The following is a 17,703-nucleotide window of genomic DNA, read 5'->3' as shown; positions in this document are numbered from 1 at the left end:
TGTTCATACCTGACTGCTCCTGTAATATAAAATCCAATTTGGAGAGGCACGGACGTGAGGGGCGGTGGGGATGAGATAAGGTGGGGTCCCTTTCTCCCCCGCGGTTGCCTTGTCCCCTCACACACACGCACTGACTCAACACACACACACACACTTGGTCCTTCATCAGCTCAGCAAACACTAAATAATGAACAATGCTCAGGCTGTCCTGGCATGATAAGTAAGTGCCCTTCGCCTAGCCACACAGGCACAATACACACACTCAGCGACACAAATTAAAGACAATTACTTTGTCTTGTCTTCCCCCACACTTTTATTGAATCCTTATCAAGGAAAAGGAAGTGAAACTGAACGTTTTTAGATGACATTGCGGGAAAAGCCGCAAATCCAAAATTGGATTTAATGGGGAAGACATAACCAAGCACGAACACTAAAACGTAGGTGTCTAATTTTTGATTTGTGAATGCAAAACGTTGTGATTAGCGATGACATTTAGGCATTGATATTTCCGCGCTGTTATTCTTCCATTGACGCCGATAGATGTTTCATTCATTTGAACAGCGAGAGGCTAGCAGAGAAGCCATTAACGCGAGTGACCAGGTGGCCGGCATCAAAGCGTTCTGTTGCCATGGCACTAGGGCAAACTCTAAAAGTCAGCTCCCAGCCCGTGGAGTTCACCAAGAATTGGAGACGACTCCAGCAGCTTACAGCAATCGTGAGAATACTCATGTTAAAAAAAAAGTAGTGAAGTCGGCGCTATCAGCGAGCAACAGGCATTGCGGCCCGAGGCCCTTTTCGCTGCTGCAGGTGACTTGAACTGACAAATCTCAAGTCTGCGCTGCGCAGATTTCACAAGTGTGACTCTCTGCAAGAAAAATATCACCATCTCTCAACAGTGACATTTGCCTGCCAAGCTAGCCCACCCTCCTCCGGGCGGCACTAAGCGACTTACTGCTCGGCTAATAACGAGGGGAATAGAATTAATGATGAAGCGGTTCGCTACTCACCGGCGCCCTGAGGCAGGCCGGCGAAGAAGGCCTTGAGGCGGCCGGCCAGCCACTCCATGCTCTCGTGGAGGTTGGCCAGGGATTTCAGGTCGCTGACGTCGCGCAGGATTTCGTTGGGAGGGATGAGCTTGTCGCCCAGGTTGCCCGTCAGAACCTCCGACTCCTTGGCGAACGCCGCGCTGTTTAATGAAGGATTAAGATTGTTCAATCAGTGTGCACTCTTAATCCTGCTTCCGCAACATCTTTATTGAACAAGGAAACACAACTCGAGGAAAATGCAGCTGGGCTGAGAATGAAAAGTGGTATTTGGTATGTGGCAAAATTGATTTTGCCATGTGGCATTTTTTTGCCATGTGGCAAAATGGGATATTGCAAAGTGGCATTTTTCTTGCCTTGAGGCATTTTTTTTGCCATGTGGCAAAATGTGATTTTGCCATGTGGCATTTCTTTTGCCATGTGGCGAAATGTATTTTGACATGTGGCATTTTTTTGCCATGTAGCAAAATTCATTTTGCCATGTGGCATTTCTTTTGCCATGTTGTATTCTTTTTGCCATGAGGCAAAATTTATTTTGCCACGTGGCAAAATGGGATTTTGCCAAGTGGCATTTTTCTTGCCTTGTGGCAAAATTAATTTTGCCATATGGCATTTCTTTTGCCATGTTGCATTTTTTTTGCCGCTATGTGGCAAAATTGATTTCGCCATGTGGCAAAATGTATTTTGACATGTGGCATTTTTTGCCATATGACAAAATTAATTTTGCCATGTGACATTTCTTTTGCCTTGTTGTATTCTTTTTGCCATGAGGCAAAATTGATTTTGCCATGTGGCAATTTTTTTTGCAATGAGGCAAAAGTGATTTTGCCATGTGGCATTTTTTTTTGCAATGTGGCAAAATGTATTTTGAGATGTGGAAAATGTGATTTTGCCATGTGGCATTTTTTTGTCATGTAGCAAAATTTATTTTGCCATGGTGCATTTTTCTGCCGCCATGTGGCAAAATTGATTTTGCCATGTGGCAATATGTGATTTTGCCATTTGGCATTTTTTTGCCATGTGGCATTTTTTTTGCCATGTAGCAAAATTGATTTTGCCATGTTGCATTTCTTTTGCCATGTTGTATTCTTTTTGTCATGAGGCAAAATTGATTTTGCCATGTGGCAATTTTTTTTTTTGCCATGAGGCAAAATTGATTTTGCCATGTGGCATTTTTTTGCCATGTGGCAAAATGTATTTTGACATGTGGCAAAATGGGATTTTGCCAAGTGGCATTTTTCTTGCCATGCGGCATTTTTTTGCCATGTAGCAAAATGTGATTTTGCCATGTGACATTTTTTGCCATGTGGCAAAATGTATTTTGACATGTGGTATTTTGTTTGTTGGTATGTGGTAAAATGGATTTTGCCATGTGCATTTTTTATTTTGGTATATTGCATTTTTGCAGACCATGGCCGTCCATGCCATTGACGGCAATGCACGTCCGAATTTTCCATTCATTCTAAATGGAAGAAAAACTTGTGGCTGTGATTTTTGACTATACACTTACCATTACAGCGCGTTGACATTAAACTGGCACGCAAGTAAGGCTATGCCATTGACGGCTATGAACGTCCGAACAGAAAACCGTGTGGTTGTGATTTTTGACCATACACTTTACATTACAGCACATTGACATTCAACTAGCACCCAAATAAGGCTATGCCATTAATGGCTATGAACATCTAAATTTTTCATTCATTTTAGATGGCAGAAATGCCACATGGAAGAAAAAATGCCACATGTCAAAATCAATTTAGCCACAAAAACAATGCCACATAACAAAATTTGCCTCATTCCAAATACCATTTTTGGTTCTTGCTGTCTCTTGTAAAATGTGCAAATGTCTGCTCAGTGTTGTTTTCGGGACAATTACGAAAGTATTTCGTCAATGAACAATTTTTTGGATGACAATGACGTCACGATGACGCGCTGAAAATGTGTCTAGGGAAAATAAAACATAACGAGACAGATGCCAGTTGTCGTCTGACGGCACGAGAACGAGATGAAAATTCGCCATAGTTTCCGTCATAAATTCACAATGTGTGATATTTTCTTATTGTATGTGTACTGTATGTATAGTTAGCACGGATATAGCAGTGTTTGCTCGTGTCAATCATGTGACGTGCTGCGCCGGCCATTGAGTAAGCCTGTGCCCATTCCAGGCTCCTTTTGTGAAACATACAGTGGGGAGAACAAGTATTTGATACACAGTCAATGGGAAAACCCATTGGCAGTGTATCAAATTCTTGTTCTCCCCACTGTATGTGTCAGGTGGTCTTTGGCAAGTTTTGCTTTCTTATCTTGGCCAGATATGGCATGTTGCTTTAGCCTATAAAAGTCTGCTGAGTGATCATCACACACTAAACTAACTTTTAATGTTAGCATAGTGTTCGCGTTAGCTTAGCTTTTGTATTAGCATTAGCATTTAGCGCTCTGTGTTTTCTAAAACTCTTGGAGAACATTTTACATGAAATTCGTCTGAGTTTTCGTTCACTAAAACTCGACGAAGACTAACACATTTCGAAATGACTAAATTAGGATTCAGACTAAGACGAAAATTCAAATAGCTGGCAAAAACAACACTGTGTCTGCTACCGGGTGAAGTCCTCCTCGTCCTCCCGTTTCTGTCGCGTCTGTCTAGGCTGGGCCATGTTTGCCCAGTTGGGGAGGGACTGGAGCAGACGACTGATGTCCTCGTCTTTAGACCAGGAAGCGCTGATGATGGTCAGCTTATCCTCACACTGAACAATTCCCCTAAGGACGGAGAGCATGTTACTCCTTCCGCACAAGATAAGAAATCAATTTAAATGCATTACCTGTAGGCTGTGTTGCAGGTCTCCTTGTACTCCTTGAGCTTGTCACAAACCATCTCCAGGAACTGATTGGAGTAGGCGCTCAAGTCCTGCATGAGATTCATCAGATCCTGGATCGACTTTTCCACCACAACGGTGCTCTGCAGGCAGAACAAGACAACAGGGTGGGTGGTAGTGTCGGCCAAACGACTCCCGATGTGTTACAAGGATAAATATTTTTTTGGGTTTTCAATTTTCCCTTTGCTTGTAATGTCACCAGCAGGCAACACAAACATAGCAGCCTCTCCACTGGAAGACGTAATGATCCATAACGGGTCTTAGAAGCGAGCAATGCACACACTAAGACCCCGGGAATGCACACGTTGCCTGCAGGACAACGAGAAGCGACGTTGCGGAATGGTCACAATAACAACATGGCATCCAGGATATTTTCCAGCACTTACTTTTACATTATCTACAACCGACACATTCATTTTAATGACTAAATGAAGACACGTGCCGGACCCGTGAGGATTTACCACTTGGTGCTGATCCAAATCAATATTGCTTTGGCATCGGCGGAGGCTTTCACAGTCATTGTGTAAAATTGAGCAAATGTAAGAGTAGTCATTTTGAAAGTATTAACCGTGCCAGTGAGAAAACGTAAATTCCAAGTGCTCCAACACTGGCGTAAACAATGCAGTGCCTTTTCCTCCAGTAAATGCGCTCCCTTGTCTAATTCTGCTCATTTAACACGGTCATTTGTCTTGAGCACCAGAAATCATTAAAAAGTAATCAAGGAGCCGATTGGCGAAGGCAGCATTTTACTCCATCTTCGTTGACCATTACATCGGAGAGAACATGCACTGCCCGCACTCTTTCTTTGTCTTACTTTTTTAACTCATATAGTGGTATGAAAAAGTATCTGAACCTTTTGGAATTTCTTACATTTCTGCATGAAATCACCATCAAATGTGATCTGATTTTTGTCAAAACCACACAGATGAAAAAACAGTGTCTACTTTAAAGTGCCTGTGACACGAAAAAGCATGTTTATTTCATAATACCAGGGCTGTCAAACGATTAACATTTTTAATCGACTTAATTACAGCTTAAAAATTAATTAATCGTAATTAATCGCAATTAATCGCAATTCAAACCATCTATAAAATATGCCATATTTTTCTGCAACTTATATATATATATATATATTCTGTAAAATAAATTGTTAGAATGGAAAGATAAGACAAGATGGATATATACATTCAACATACGGTACATAAGGACATAAAGACTGTATTTGTTTATTATGACAATAAATCAACAAGACGGTATTACCATTATTAACATTCTGTTAAAGCGATCCATGGATAGAAAGACTTGAAGTTCTTAAAAGATAAATGTTAGTACATGTTATAGAAATTTTATATTAAAACCCCTCTTCATGTTTTCGTTTTAATAAAATTTGTAAAATTTTCAATCAAAAATAAACTAGTAGCTCGTTATTGTTGATGTCAATAATTACTTACACAATGCTCATGGGTGCTGAAGCCTATAAAATCAGTCGCACCCAAGCGCCAGCAGAGGGCGGCAAAACTCCGAAAAACACAACAAGTACACCTTTCATTGTGCTGTCATTTTAATTATTTGAGAGGGGCATTTGTGCGTTAATTGCGTCAAATATTTTAACGTAATTATTTTGAAAAATTAAATACCGCCCGTTAACGCGATAATTTTGACAGCCCTAATCTCAACCTTTTGGAATTTCTTACATTTCTGCATGAAATCACCATCAAATGTGATCTGATTTTTGTCAAAATCACACAGATGAAAAAACAGTGTCTGCTTTAAAGTGCCTGTGACACAAAAAAGCATTTTTATTTCATAATATCAAATATCAAAGTATTTTATGCTCCTGAATGAAATGAACCGTTTGGATGCGTGTGGAAGCGATCGCTATATTTAATTAATTTTTTGAATCCCGCGCCATGGAAATGAGTGACTTCCGGCAACAGTCTCGAGTTGAGAAAGAGGGCTAGCGTACCAGTGTAGTGTACCAGGCTAGCGCTTTTGACCGAGCCATGATGCACCTCATACAATAAAAAAAAAAAACCGAGCCGACCGAAGCATAGCTTTAGCTTTTTTAATGGACGCGACTGACAATGACATTCTCCTGTTTCAACAAGCTATCCTTTACCATCAGCCCTGTCTTTCTTATATATCCTCTGGTTGTCCTACGTCTCTTACCGTTCTTGGGGGTAATTTAGTTAGCTTTGTGTAGCGATCGCAAATGCTACTCAGTGACAGCCAACGAACACTTTAAATTTTTTCATGATAACACATCCTAATCCTGTGATTCATTTACACTTCCCCCTTACGAATGTTTTTTTTGTTTTTTTTTTTAATATATATAACAGAAACGGTAACAGTGGCAGTCAGATAACATTGTAATTCTTTTCAGGTCATTCATTGTCAGACAGAAGCAGTACGGCACAACGTTTCGCTTAAAAAAATAAGTTAAAAATATAAAAATGGCTTACCTCTTTGTCCTCTGAAAGACCATGCCAACCCAACATAATGTTTGCTGCATATGAAATGTGAATGGATTCACCGAGCTGGTGTTAAAGTCCGCTCAAATTGATTCCGTCTTCACATTTTTACCTCCCGAGTTTTTGGTTTCCGGAAACGTATGACGAAAACATCCTTCGTGTGTCGTAATGTCTACAGTCGTTTCTACAAGTTCCAAAAAAGCAATGCGTGATCTGCATGTTCTTTTTTGAAAGATTACTGGCGAAAAGTAGCACTAATTGCGTTGTGTCTATGCGAGGGCGGGTCTATAATGTCCCACTTCGGCTTTACTTCCGCTTTACGATGCGACGTCACGGTCTAAAAATAGCCTGCGTGCGGTACGCCATTGCTTCTCATCAAGACAATTCTTACTCGGTGTGTGTTTTATAGTGGGCATGGCAGCTTTAAGCCACTCATAAGTGATCACACACCTGACTTAAAATGTTTGGTAAGAATTAGAGATGATGCCGATCGATCGGGTCCGATCATGTCATTTTCAAAGAATCGGAATCGTCAAAAAAATATCGGACATGGCTTTTTTAAATATATATACAGTATATATTTTTTAATTAAATCGTTTCCGAATTGTATTTAACGTTACAGACATAATATGTTACACTCATTCAGAGTCTTTAGTTTAGGCTTAAGGTAGGGTTATCAAATTTATCGCGTTAACTGCGGTAATTAATTTAAAAAAATTTTTTTATCACGTTAAATTAACGCATGCGCTGCACGACCCACTCACGCATTGTCGCGCTCAATCTATAATGGACCCGTTTTACCTATATACAGAGCTAAAAGGCAGTGTTAAATGAGTAGAGTGAAATTTGGCAGCCTTTGGAGCCTTTTTTTAATTAAACTAAACTAAACTAAACTAACTAACTAGCTACTAACTAAAGCCTTACAATCCCTCTCCCACTGATTAGAAATATCGTGGGATGCAATGTGGGGAAGAAAGGTAGTAGTTGATCTTTTCTTAACACCATATGTTATTTCCCAACGCAGAGAAGATACATGCATTGGTACCACTACGCACAGTCATGGTTGCACTTCCCATCATGCATTTTGGCAGAACAGTTAAATGGCGACAGTATCATTTACTGAAAGCTCAACAAATACACTAGATGGAAATATTTAGTCACAACATACAAAGTCACATTTATCCTTTAAGAATTATAAGTCTTTCTATCTTTGGATCACTCTCACAGAAAGAATGTTAATAATGTAAATGCCATCTTGAGGATTTATTGTCATAATAAACAAATACAGTACTTATGTACTGTATGTTGAAATATTCGTCCGAGTTTTATTCTTTTTTTTTCTTAATGCATTGCCAAAATGTATATGATCGGGAAAAATTATCGGGAATGATTGGAATTGAATCGGGAGCAAAAAAAAGAAAAAGCAATCGGATCGGGAAATATCAGGATCGGCAGATACTCAAACTAAAACGATTGGAATCAGATCGGGAGCAAAAAAACATGATCGGAAAACCCTAGTAAGAATTGATTTTAATTACTCTTTAAGTCTCCTTAGGGAGAGTGTTCACAGACTTATTTTTCCCATTTCAGTCATTGTTTGCATGCTATCCTCATTAAAATATGAAAACCTATAAATGTTTGGGTGGTTTTAGTTAAAGCAGACACTGTTTTTTCATCTGTGTGATTTTGACAAAGATCAGATCACATTTGATGGTGATTTTATGCAGAAATGTGAGGAGTTCCAGATGTTCAGATACTTTCTCATACCACTCTAGTCTGCCATTGACGAGGATTGACGTGCATTTAGTCTGGCAGGCAATCATTTACTTCAAATTGGACTTCTATTCTGACACCAAACCCGGCGTGCACTTTGCATCCACTCTTTTACACGCCGCCACTTTAAAAGCGTTGCCGTCGCCACGGAGGACTATTCGCACTAGATCTTTGCAAATGGATGTCGCGGTTCGATGGTGTAAACTGCTGTCATTAAGAGCAAAAAAAAAAAATGAAGGCTATGCACTCCCGGCGGGGCGAAGGGGGTGTTAATGCTCCGAAGCTTTTGTTAAAAGTGGTTATTTCCTTTACAAAAACAAACTGGGAATTACGGTTAATGCATTAAAAGGATGCAGCCGCAACCCAAGGGAATGGCAAGTGGTCTATCGGTGTGTTATGTGAATGGCCTCATGAAAAAGGGGGTGATCTTCAAGGTCATGTAGGGGTCACAGTGTTTTAACCCCTTGTGTTGTGGTGTAACGCCCCATCTGCCAAAATAATACACACAACACAAGATGATCTCCCTCTTGCGACGTAGCCTCTCTCGGGCGAAGGGCCGATGGGAGTGTGTTCTTGACACATCATTCATCAACGTCAGGGGAAAGTCACACATGGACTCTCCCGTTTGACACACGCCGGATGGCTCACATATACACGCTCGGCACGACTATGTGTGACTGATCGTGTTTCAGTGGCATTGGCGACGATGGATGTCCAATCCATTTGAAATGTGAGGTGATCAGTTCAAAATGGACTGGACAGTCCTGACATTGACATCACCTAATGGAAAATAGCCATGTATACAGTGGGGCAAATAAATATTTAGTCAACAACTAATTGTGCAAGTTCACCCATTTGAAAATTAAAGAGAGGCCTGTAATTGTAAACATGGGTAAACCTCAACCATGAGAGACAGAATGTGTGGGAAAAAAAAAAACAGAAAATCACATTGTTTGATCTTTAAAGAATTTATTTGCAAATCATGGTGGAAAATAAGTATTTGGTCAATAGCAAAAGTTCATCTCAATACTTTGTTATGTACCCTTTGTTGGCAATAACGGAGGCCAAACGTTTTCTGTAACTCTTCACAAGCTTTTCACACACTGTTGCTGATATTTTGGCCCATTCCTCCATGCAGATCTCCACTAGAGCAGTGATGTTTTGGGGCTGCCGTTGGGAAACACGGACTTTCAACTCACTCCACAGATTTTCTATGAGGTTGAGATCTGGAGACTGGCTAGGCCATTCCAGGACCTTGAAATGCTTCTTACGAAGCCACTCCTTTGTTGGCCTGGCTGTGTGTTTGGGATCATTGTAATGCTGAAAGACCCAGCCACGTCTCATCTTCAATGCCCTTGCTGATGGAAGGAGATTTTCACTCAAAATCTTTCGATACATGGCCCCATTCATTCTTTCCTTTACACAGATCAGTCGTCCTGGTCCCAAAGCATGATGTTTCCACCCCCATGCTTTACAGTGGGTATGGTGTTCTTCGGATGCAATTCAGTATTCTTTCTCCTCCAAACACGAGAACCTGTGTTTCTACCAAAAAGTTCTATTTTGGTTTCATCTGACCATAAAACATTCTCCCAGTCCTCTTCTGGATCAACCAAATCAGGGGTCCCCAAACTACGGCCCGCGGGCCGGATACGGCCCGCCTCCACATTTGATCCGGCCACCTGAACAATTTTTTTTTTTTTTTTCAATAGTGTTATTTATTTCCTGGCTTTTTTCTGTGAAGAACCCAAAGAGGGTTATTTGGTAATTATCTATTTAATTAATAGTGTTATTATATTATATTATATTTATTTTTATTTTATTTAATTTTGTTCCGTGAAGAATCCAGAAAGGGTTATTTGATTGTGGCTTTCTGAAAAACAATACATTTTTACATTTAGGCACTCCTGCAATCGTCACACTTTTTCTGTTACAAACTGACCCGGCCCCTCATCAGAGAAGGGAAGAGGAGAAAGTTATGTGGCCCTCACAGGAAAAAGTTTGGGGACCCCTGATCCAAATGCTCTCTAGCGAAATGCAGACGGGCCTGGACGTGTACTTTCTTCAGCAGGGGGACACGTCTGGCAGTGCAGGATTTGAGTTCCTGGCGGCGTATTGTGTTGTAGCCTTTGTGACTGTGGTCCCAACTCTCTGTAGGTCATTCACTAGGTGTCCCCGTGTGGTTCTGGGATTTTTGCTCACCGTTCTTGTTATCATTTTGATCTTGCATGGAGCCCAAGATCGAGGGAGATTATCAGTGGACTTGTACGTCTTCCATTTTCTAATAATGATTTCTTTACCCCAAGCGTTTTACCGATTGCAGATTCGGTCTTCCCGGCCTGGTGCAGGTCTACAATTTTGTCTCTGGTGTCCTTCGACAGCTCTTTGGTCTTGGCCATAGTGGAGTTTGGCGTGTGACTGATTGAAGTTGTGGACAGGTGTCTTTTATACCGATAACGAGTTAAAACAGGTGCCATTAATACAGGTAATGAGTGGAGTCTCGTTAGACCTCGTTAGAAGAAGTTAGACCTCTTTGACAGCCAGAAATCTTGCTTGTTTGTCGGTGACCAAATACTTATTTTCCACCATGATTTGCAAATACATTATTTAAAAATCAAACAATGTGATTTTCTGTTTTTTTTTTTTTTTCCATATTCTGTCTCTCATGGTTGAGGTTTACCCATGTTGACAATTACAGGCCTCTCTCATATTTTCAAGTAGGAGAACTTGCACAATTGGTGGTTGACTAAATACTTATTTGCCCCACTGTAGAACCGTAAACTAACAAATCATGGAATTAATTCAAACATATCCTCTAGCTTTGCAACTGATGAGGGTAATAAGTAAATAAAGAGGTAAAGATGTATGACACTTTTGAGAATAACTTCAAAAATACGTTCCCATTTAGGCGGAATAATCACATCGCTGGCGGGCTGATGAGATTGAGTTCATAAAAGAAAACAGCGCTCTTTCGTGGGCGCCATCACGGTCTCCGACGCGGTGTTGTGTAAGTGTTCTAATTGAAAGATGAGCAGCAATATCACACTTGGCTGCTTGCAGATGGACTGCCATATTACCCTGCCGCCATTCTCACCCAAAACACACGCGCAAAATGAAATATGGCGTCCTGGCATAAACAATCCAAAGAGTTAAGATGTGCAATTGGAGTTCTCGCAGTGGAGCAAAAATCCATTATACTAATTATCTCTTTGTTGGCTTTTCTCCCCTCATGTTCATTATTCTAATGGATGTGAGCAAAATTGTACAAAGTCTTTCGCATTTATCGCCACATCTCATTAAACCGACGTCAATATAAAAGGATGCTCTTAGTTGTCGGTGTTCAAGGTTGAATTTGAGCACTCTTAGGATCAATTCCCAAGCGATTTTCCATGATATTACAAGTGTGGCAAACACAAAAGCAACAGAAGTCAATGGAGTCATGTGCAAATTCTAACAGTTATCAACCAAAAACATGCAAACTCACTTCCAGGGTTTTTAAGACTTCTGGCTGTCTGTGTTTTTACAATGAAAACAGGCAGGCGCAATTATACACTCATAATATGTGTATAAATATAAACATACAAACACAAAGTGGTGCCTTCTTGTTGAGCTTGAAGCGCGTCGAGGCCGAGCGCAAGCCCGTAGCGAACATGTGTTTGGCGCGAGATAACCGGGGCAAGGTAGGTGGCACCTGAGGCACCGACAAAAACAACTCCTAGAGGGAGGATTGAGTCAGTTTAGGGGGAATAAAGGTCTTCCTCAAGCTACAAGCATCTAAAAAAAAGTATAATACAGACATGGAGACGAATAGATGGGCACAACTCCTCTGGACGCTGTTGTAATAGAAGCTGTTTTTCACAGAAGCTGAAAAATAAATTCTAGTGAGTTGAAACTTTACAGTCCCTGACAAAAGTCTTGTCGCTTATCCATTTTGTAGAAACAATTGCTAACAATTTGACTTTTAATTATTCAATTGGTTTCAGAAATGGCTCATATGAAAGCGAAGACCCTCCCAAATGATGGTGATGTGGTGATGTAACCCCAGACCATGATTTTGCCACCACTGAACTTCACTGTTTTGTGGCAAAAGATGGATTTTTCAGATGAATCTTCCATTGAATTACACCACAGCCGCAAATATTGCAGGAGACCTACCGGAGCCCGCATGGATCCGAGATTCACTCAGAAAACAGTAAAGTTTTCTGCCAGAGGCAGTGTATCCACCCTAATCAATAAAACTGAATGCCAACACTTTCAAAATAAACCATTACAACGCCACTTTAATTAAACAAATACTCGATGCAACAAAATTTAATTCGAATATTTTTTTCTAATCGAATACTCGAGTTAAATCGATTAATCGTTGCAGCTCTAGTTAGCATCGCTTTTGCGTTCCTCCCTTCTTAAACTCTCAGATTTTTTCATACAGATCGTGGCATCCAGGTGGGTGTAATGTATTGAAAATAATGTACTGTTTTCCCATTGAGTGTGTATTATTATTAAGTTGGCGTTGTCCTTGTAGAAGCTACAATATGTGCTCGTCTGTCAATGTTCCTTCGAAATAGTTGGAAACCTTTATTTATTTATTTACGGTGTAATTTTTTTTTCTAATTATACAGACGAAAACATTTGACTAGACGAAATTAGTCTTGAGTTTTCGTCAACAAAAACAAGACGAAGACCATCACATTTTGAGATTACGAAACTATGACTAAGACTAATAAGTATCATCGTCCAAAAGACTAAGACGAAAATTAAAAGATGGACGGCATTGACGTTTAATCCATTTTGAAATGGATTGAGCGGTCCATCGCTGTTATTAGCACTGAAAGAGTTAAATGGAAGTCATTTGTAATTTCAGTCTTTCCTCCTCCCCACTGGAGTCCAAATCACAGGGCACGGCTGATGAAGCGAACAGGTGTATTGTGTTGTGATTGCTGAACCTGCTGATGAATGCTGGGGGTCTGCTCCATAAAAGAGCCCCCTTCCCCTTCCTCCCATGTATGTGAATGTGTGTTTGGTGCAATCAGTAGGAAAGGAATAAGCGTTGCCTGCACACATCACGACAAACAATAAAGGTCAGTGTCATTACTGGAGGTGGAGGTTGGGTGCACTCACACACATACGGGCAGTCACATGTGAATATAAAATGTGGAAAGGTCAACATCATTAGCGCATCATTGGTGGTGCGGCACAGCTGTGATACACACATCACACGTACAATAGTGACATTTTTTTTTTAAAAAAAAAAGAAAAGTTTGGCACCAACAGGTGTTGATTTTTGAGTTGAACTTGCATTTTGAAGGACAAAGTGAGACTTAACTTGTGGTATACAGTGCCCTCCATAATTATTGGCACCCCTGAAAAACATGTGTTTTTTAGCTTTGAATAAATTTTCTTAAATTCAAATAATATGGGACCTTAATGGAAAAAAAGAGAAAAATCCAACCATCAATCCAAGTGCATTCATTCAGTGGGTAAAAAATCCCACATAAAGAAAAAATTATTTGACATCAAATAATGTGTGTCACAATTATTAGCACCCCTGGTGTTAATACTTTGTACTACCCCCTTTTGCCAACAAAACAAGGTCTGGGGACTGAGATGGCCATGGGAGAAGCTTGATTTTGTGTCTGGTGAACCATTTCAGTGTAGATTTGGCCATATGTTTAGGGTCATTGTCTTGCTGAAAGACCCAGTGACGACCCATCTTCAGCTTTCGGGCAGAGGGCAACAGATTTTGATTTAAAATGTCCTGGTATTTCAAAGCATTCATGATGCCATGCACCCTAACAAGGTTCCCAGGGCGTTTGGAAGCGAAACAGCCCCACAGCATCACTGACCCACCCCCATACTTCACAGTGGGTATGAGGTGCTTTTCAGCATGCGCATCTTTCGTGGCACGCCAGACCCACTTAGAGTGTTTGTTGCCAAAAAGCTCAATCTTGGTCTCATCTGACCAAAGCACACGGTCCCAGTTGAAGCCTGAAGTATGGGGGTGGGTCAGCGACAATTGCTTATTGCTGCCTAAACTCGCGAAGTAAAATGCCACGATGTGCTGCTTTTGGATGCAATTTCCAGTGAAATGGAAACAAGGGGAGTGAAGTGAGTGGTCAAGGTGGAATTATTATTTTTAGTGAATAAATGTGCATAAGTGGAAGCTTCTCCCCCTTTTTGGTCCCTGTATGCACGTATCCTACCCACCACGCGTTACAACTAGCGCCCGAACATTTTTCCTGGATCCTCAGTCAAGTAAAGGATCCGTCTATTTTCTGGATCCGACGGTCCCACTGCGTCTGCAATATTGGTTTCGGATCTGTCCATTTTTTTTATTCGTCGGTCCCACAGCGGCTTTTCGGATCAATCTATTTTATGGAATCGACGGCCTAATCGCGGCTGCACCATTGCCATGGTATCGGTCTAATTCCTGGATCTTCGAGTGAGTAAAAAACGCGGATTTGGATTACTATTGCAATCTTTTTTGTTGACTATTCTTCGTGGGAGTTTTCCCCAAATCATACTAAATAATTAAAGCACTATGGCATGCTACAGTGACGACAGTGACTCTGACAACAATGTTGGAGTTCGTCAGGGAACACGTGTTTGCGTACTGCTGAGCTCCCGAGTTTTTTGTGATTAAATGTGCATAAGTGTAAGCTTCTCCCCTTTTTGGTACTTTGATACACGTATCCTAGCTACTACGCGTTACAATGTACAAGACATGGACTACACAAGGTGTGCTCTTTGGCCTGTACTGTAAGCACACGACAGCTCTGGATGCTAACAATCTACATAATTATATTAGGATATGTTTGAAAACGCAATATGCTTACCTTGAATATCTGCTAATAAAACCGGACAGCAAACACTCTCGCTCCCAACCGGACTTCCCAACAGGACTCTCTCGCATCACCAGTTTTGCCCAACTTTTGTCTTATCAGGTATTTGCTGCACGCATTTTTCCCTGAAGCTCGTCTTGTGAACGACCGACAGAGCTGTCCTGCTCTTCAATTTTCAGATCTGGTTCAAATAGGAAGGGTAGAACTGACGACATGTTGGGAAAGCTAACGAGTGACACGCTGGAATTTCGGTAACGGGACCAGTGACGTCACGCACTGCGACGTAACAAGAATGGCGACCTATCACTTAAAATTATTAAAACAAAAACATTAAGAGGGGTTTTAATATCAAATTATTACAACTCATACTAACATTTATGTTTTAAGAATTACTTGTTTTAAAAATAGAGGATCCCTTTAACCTGAAACACAGTTTGTGTAGAAACGTTTCAAGTTTTTGTGCGTAATGTTTGGCATTTCTGTCTTTTCAGGTTAAGAAGTGCCGTTCACTTCAAAAGAAAAGGCATTTTGATAAGGCATTTTGCAGGCAGCGCTCATGTTGCACATTTATGAAAATCTGCCATAGAAACAACAAATATTTGTACTTTTCTTTGTATATTTAATAGGGCTGTCAAAATTATCGCGTTAACGGGCGGTAATTAATTTAAAAAAATTAATCACGTTAAAATATTTGACGCAATTAACGCACATGCCCCGCTCAGACAGATTTAAATGACAGTACAGTCAAATGCCCACTTGTTAATTGTGTTTTGTGGAGTTTTGCCGCCCTCTGCTGGCGCTTGGGTGCGACTGATTTTATAGGCTTCAGCACCCAGCATTGTGTAAGTAATTATTGACATCAACAATGGCGGGCTACTAGTTTATTTTTTGATTGAAAATTTTACGAAAACATTAAGATGGGTTTTAATATAAAATTTCTATAACTTGTACTAACATTTATCTTTTAAGAACTACAAGTCTTTCTATCCATGGATCGGTTTAACAGAATGTTAACAATGTTAATGCCATCTTGTTGATTTATTGTTATAATAAACAAATCCAGTCCTTATGTACCGCATGTTGAATATATATATCCATCTTTGTCTTATTTTTCCATTCCAACAATAATTTACAGAAAAATATGGCATATTTTATAGATGGTTTGAATTGCGATTAATTGCGATTAATTACGATTAATTAATTTTTAAGCTGTAATTAACTCGATTACAAATTTTAATCGTTTGACAGCACTAATATTTAATTAATAAAACTTATGACCTTCAACATAAAGTGTATATAGTTTTATTAAGATCTGTCAACTAGCATGGGCATTTAGAATGGGGTCAACCATTTTTGGAACACCCTGTAAATGCTTAAGAAACTGTTAACAAATACTTCACAAATACACAATAAACTATTTATCAACAGTTTGCTAATGTTCTATTAACTAGTAAAACGGATATTTATTATAAAGTGTTACCCATGTCATAATTATGACAGTCTTATGACACGTCATAACAATATGACATTTTAATACCTAATGCACTGTGTTTCGAATGTTGTTGATTTCTGTGAGACATATAGAATGTGAGTTGTGTTGCTCGAAGAGTGTGTGAGGTGGTTTATTGGAGGGGTTTGGACCAAGATAAATGGAGCCAATCTGAGGCGCTATCCAGCAGTGCAACCGTAGCTCTCGCTCTCTTCCACTCTTCCTCTATTCTGCCTCTATCTAACTCTAATTAAATGAATCAATCAGAGTTGGACAGATAGCATCTCAGTGCTCACATGCTTGTGTTGGATTCCACATTTGATTCCTCCACAGACACACACACATACTTGATACACAAAAGCAAAAAAATAAATAAAAATTGGATTCAAGCTTATCAGCAGTGAATGGACACTCACCTCTATGGACATTATCTCTTGGTCCTTGTGGACCATATATCGCCAGTACTCGTCAGCTTCATCATAATCGTATTATTACTCTGTGATATACATACACGATACACGTCAGCCGCCTTTGGGAACCACTGTCGACTCACGATAGGTAAATCACGCCGCCGTATCAATATTACTTATTAACCCAACACCGTATGAGCGCTCGTTCACCTTGACTCCTGTGCAGTGAAAGTCAAAGTCAAAGAGAACTGACACACGAGGGTCCCTGATATTTCATAAGCAACATGATTTATTAAAAGCTGATACGTTCCAAAACGCAGCCATAAATATTCTGCACACGCAGTAGCTGGAGCGACAAAAAATACGACCTACGTATATAGCTAGGATAAGGTAACCGCCATGACAGTGCCCCTCATTCGTGGACAATCGTTTCAAAATGGGTGAAAAAATATGATATGAGCGACCTAACTGAAAAATACATGTAAGCATGTTCAATTTACAGTGGGGCAAATAAGTATTTAGTCAACCACTAATTGTGGAAGTTCTACCACTTGAAAATATTAGAGGCATGTAATTGCCAACATGGGTAAACCTCAACCATGAGAGACAGAATGTGAAAAAAAAAAAACAGAAAATCACATTGTTTGTTTTTTACAGAATTTATTTGCAAATCATGGTGGAAAATAAGTATTTGGTCAATACCAAAAGTTCATCTCAATACTTTGTTATGTACCCTTTGTTGGCAATAACGGAGGCCAAACGTTTTCTCTAACTACTCATAAGCTTTTCACACACTGTTGCTAGTATT

The 17,703-nt window shown here is 40.1% G+C and overlaps 1 protein-coding gene across 1 annotated transcript in view; it reads right to left on the bottom strand.

The window, feature by feature from the left end:
* exoc4 (exocyst complex component 4) overlaps positions 1-17,703 on the bottom strand; it is a 164,295-nt gene that overhangs the window by 23,900 nt on the left and 122,692 nt on the right. Inside the window, exons 13-15 of the mRNA XM_057854368.1 lie at positions 3,863-3,999; positions 3,642-3,800; positions 1,008-1,186 (exon numbers count right to left, since the gene is read on the bottom strand). Coding sequence (XP_057710351.1) covers positions 1,008-1,186; positions 3,642-3,800; positions 3,863-3,999 — 475 coding nt within the window. The remainder of the gene's footprint in view (positions 1-1,007; positions 1,187-3,641; positions 3,801-3,862; positions 4,000-17,703) is intronic.

The sequence above is a fragment of the Corythoichthys intestinalis genome, chromosome 13, assembly GCF_030265065.1.
Source record: "Corythoichthys intestinalis isolate RoL2023-P3 chromosome 13, ASM3026506v1, whole genome shotgun sequence".
Taxonomy (NCBI): domain Eukaryota; kingdom Metazoa; phylum Chordata; class Actinopteri; order Syngnathiformes; family Syngnathidae; genus Corythoichthys; species Corythoichthys intestinalis.
The sequence above is the reverse complement of the archived record's forward strand: the minus strand, read 5'-3'. Positions and strand labels throughout refer to the sequence as shown.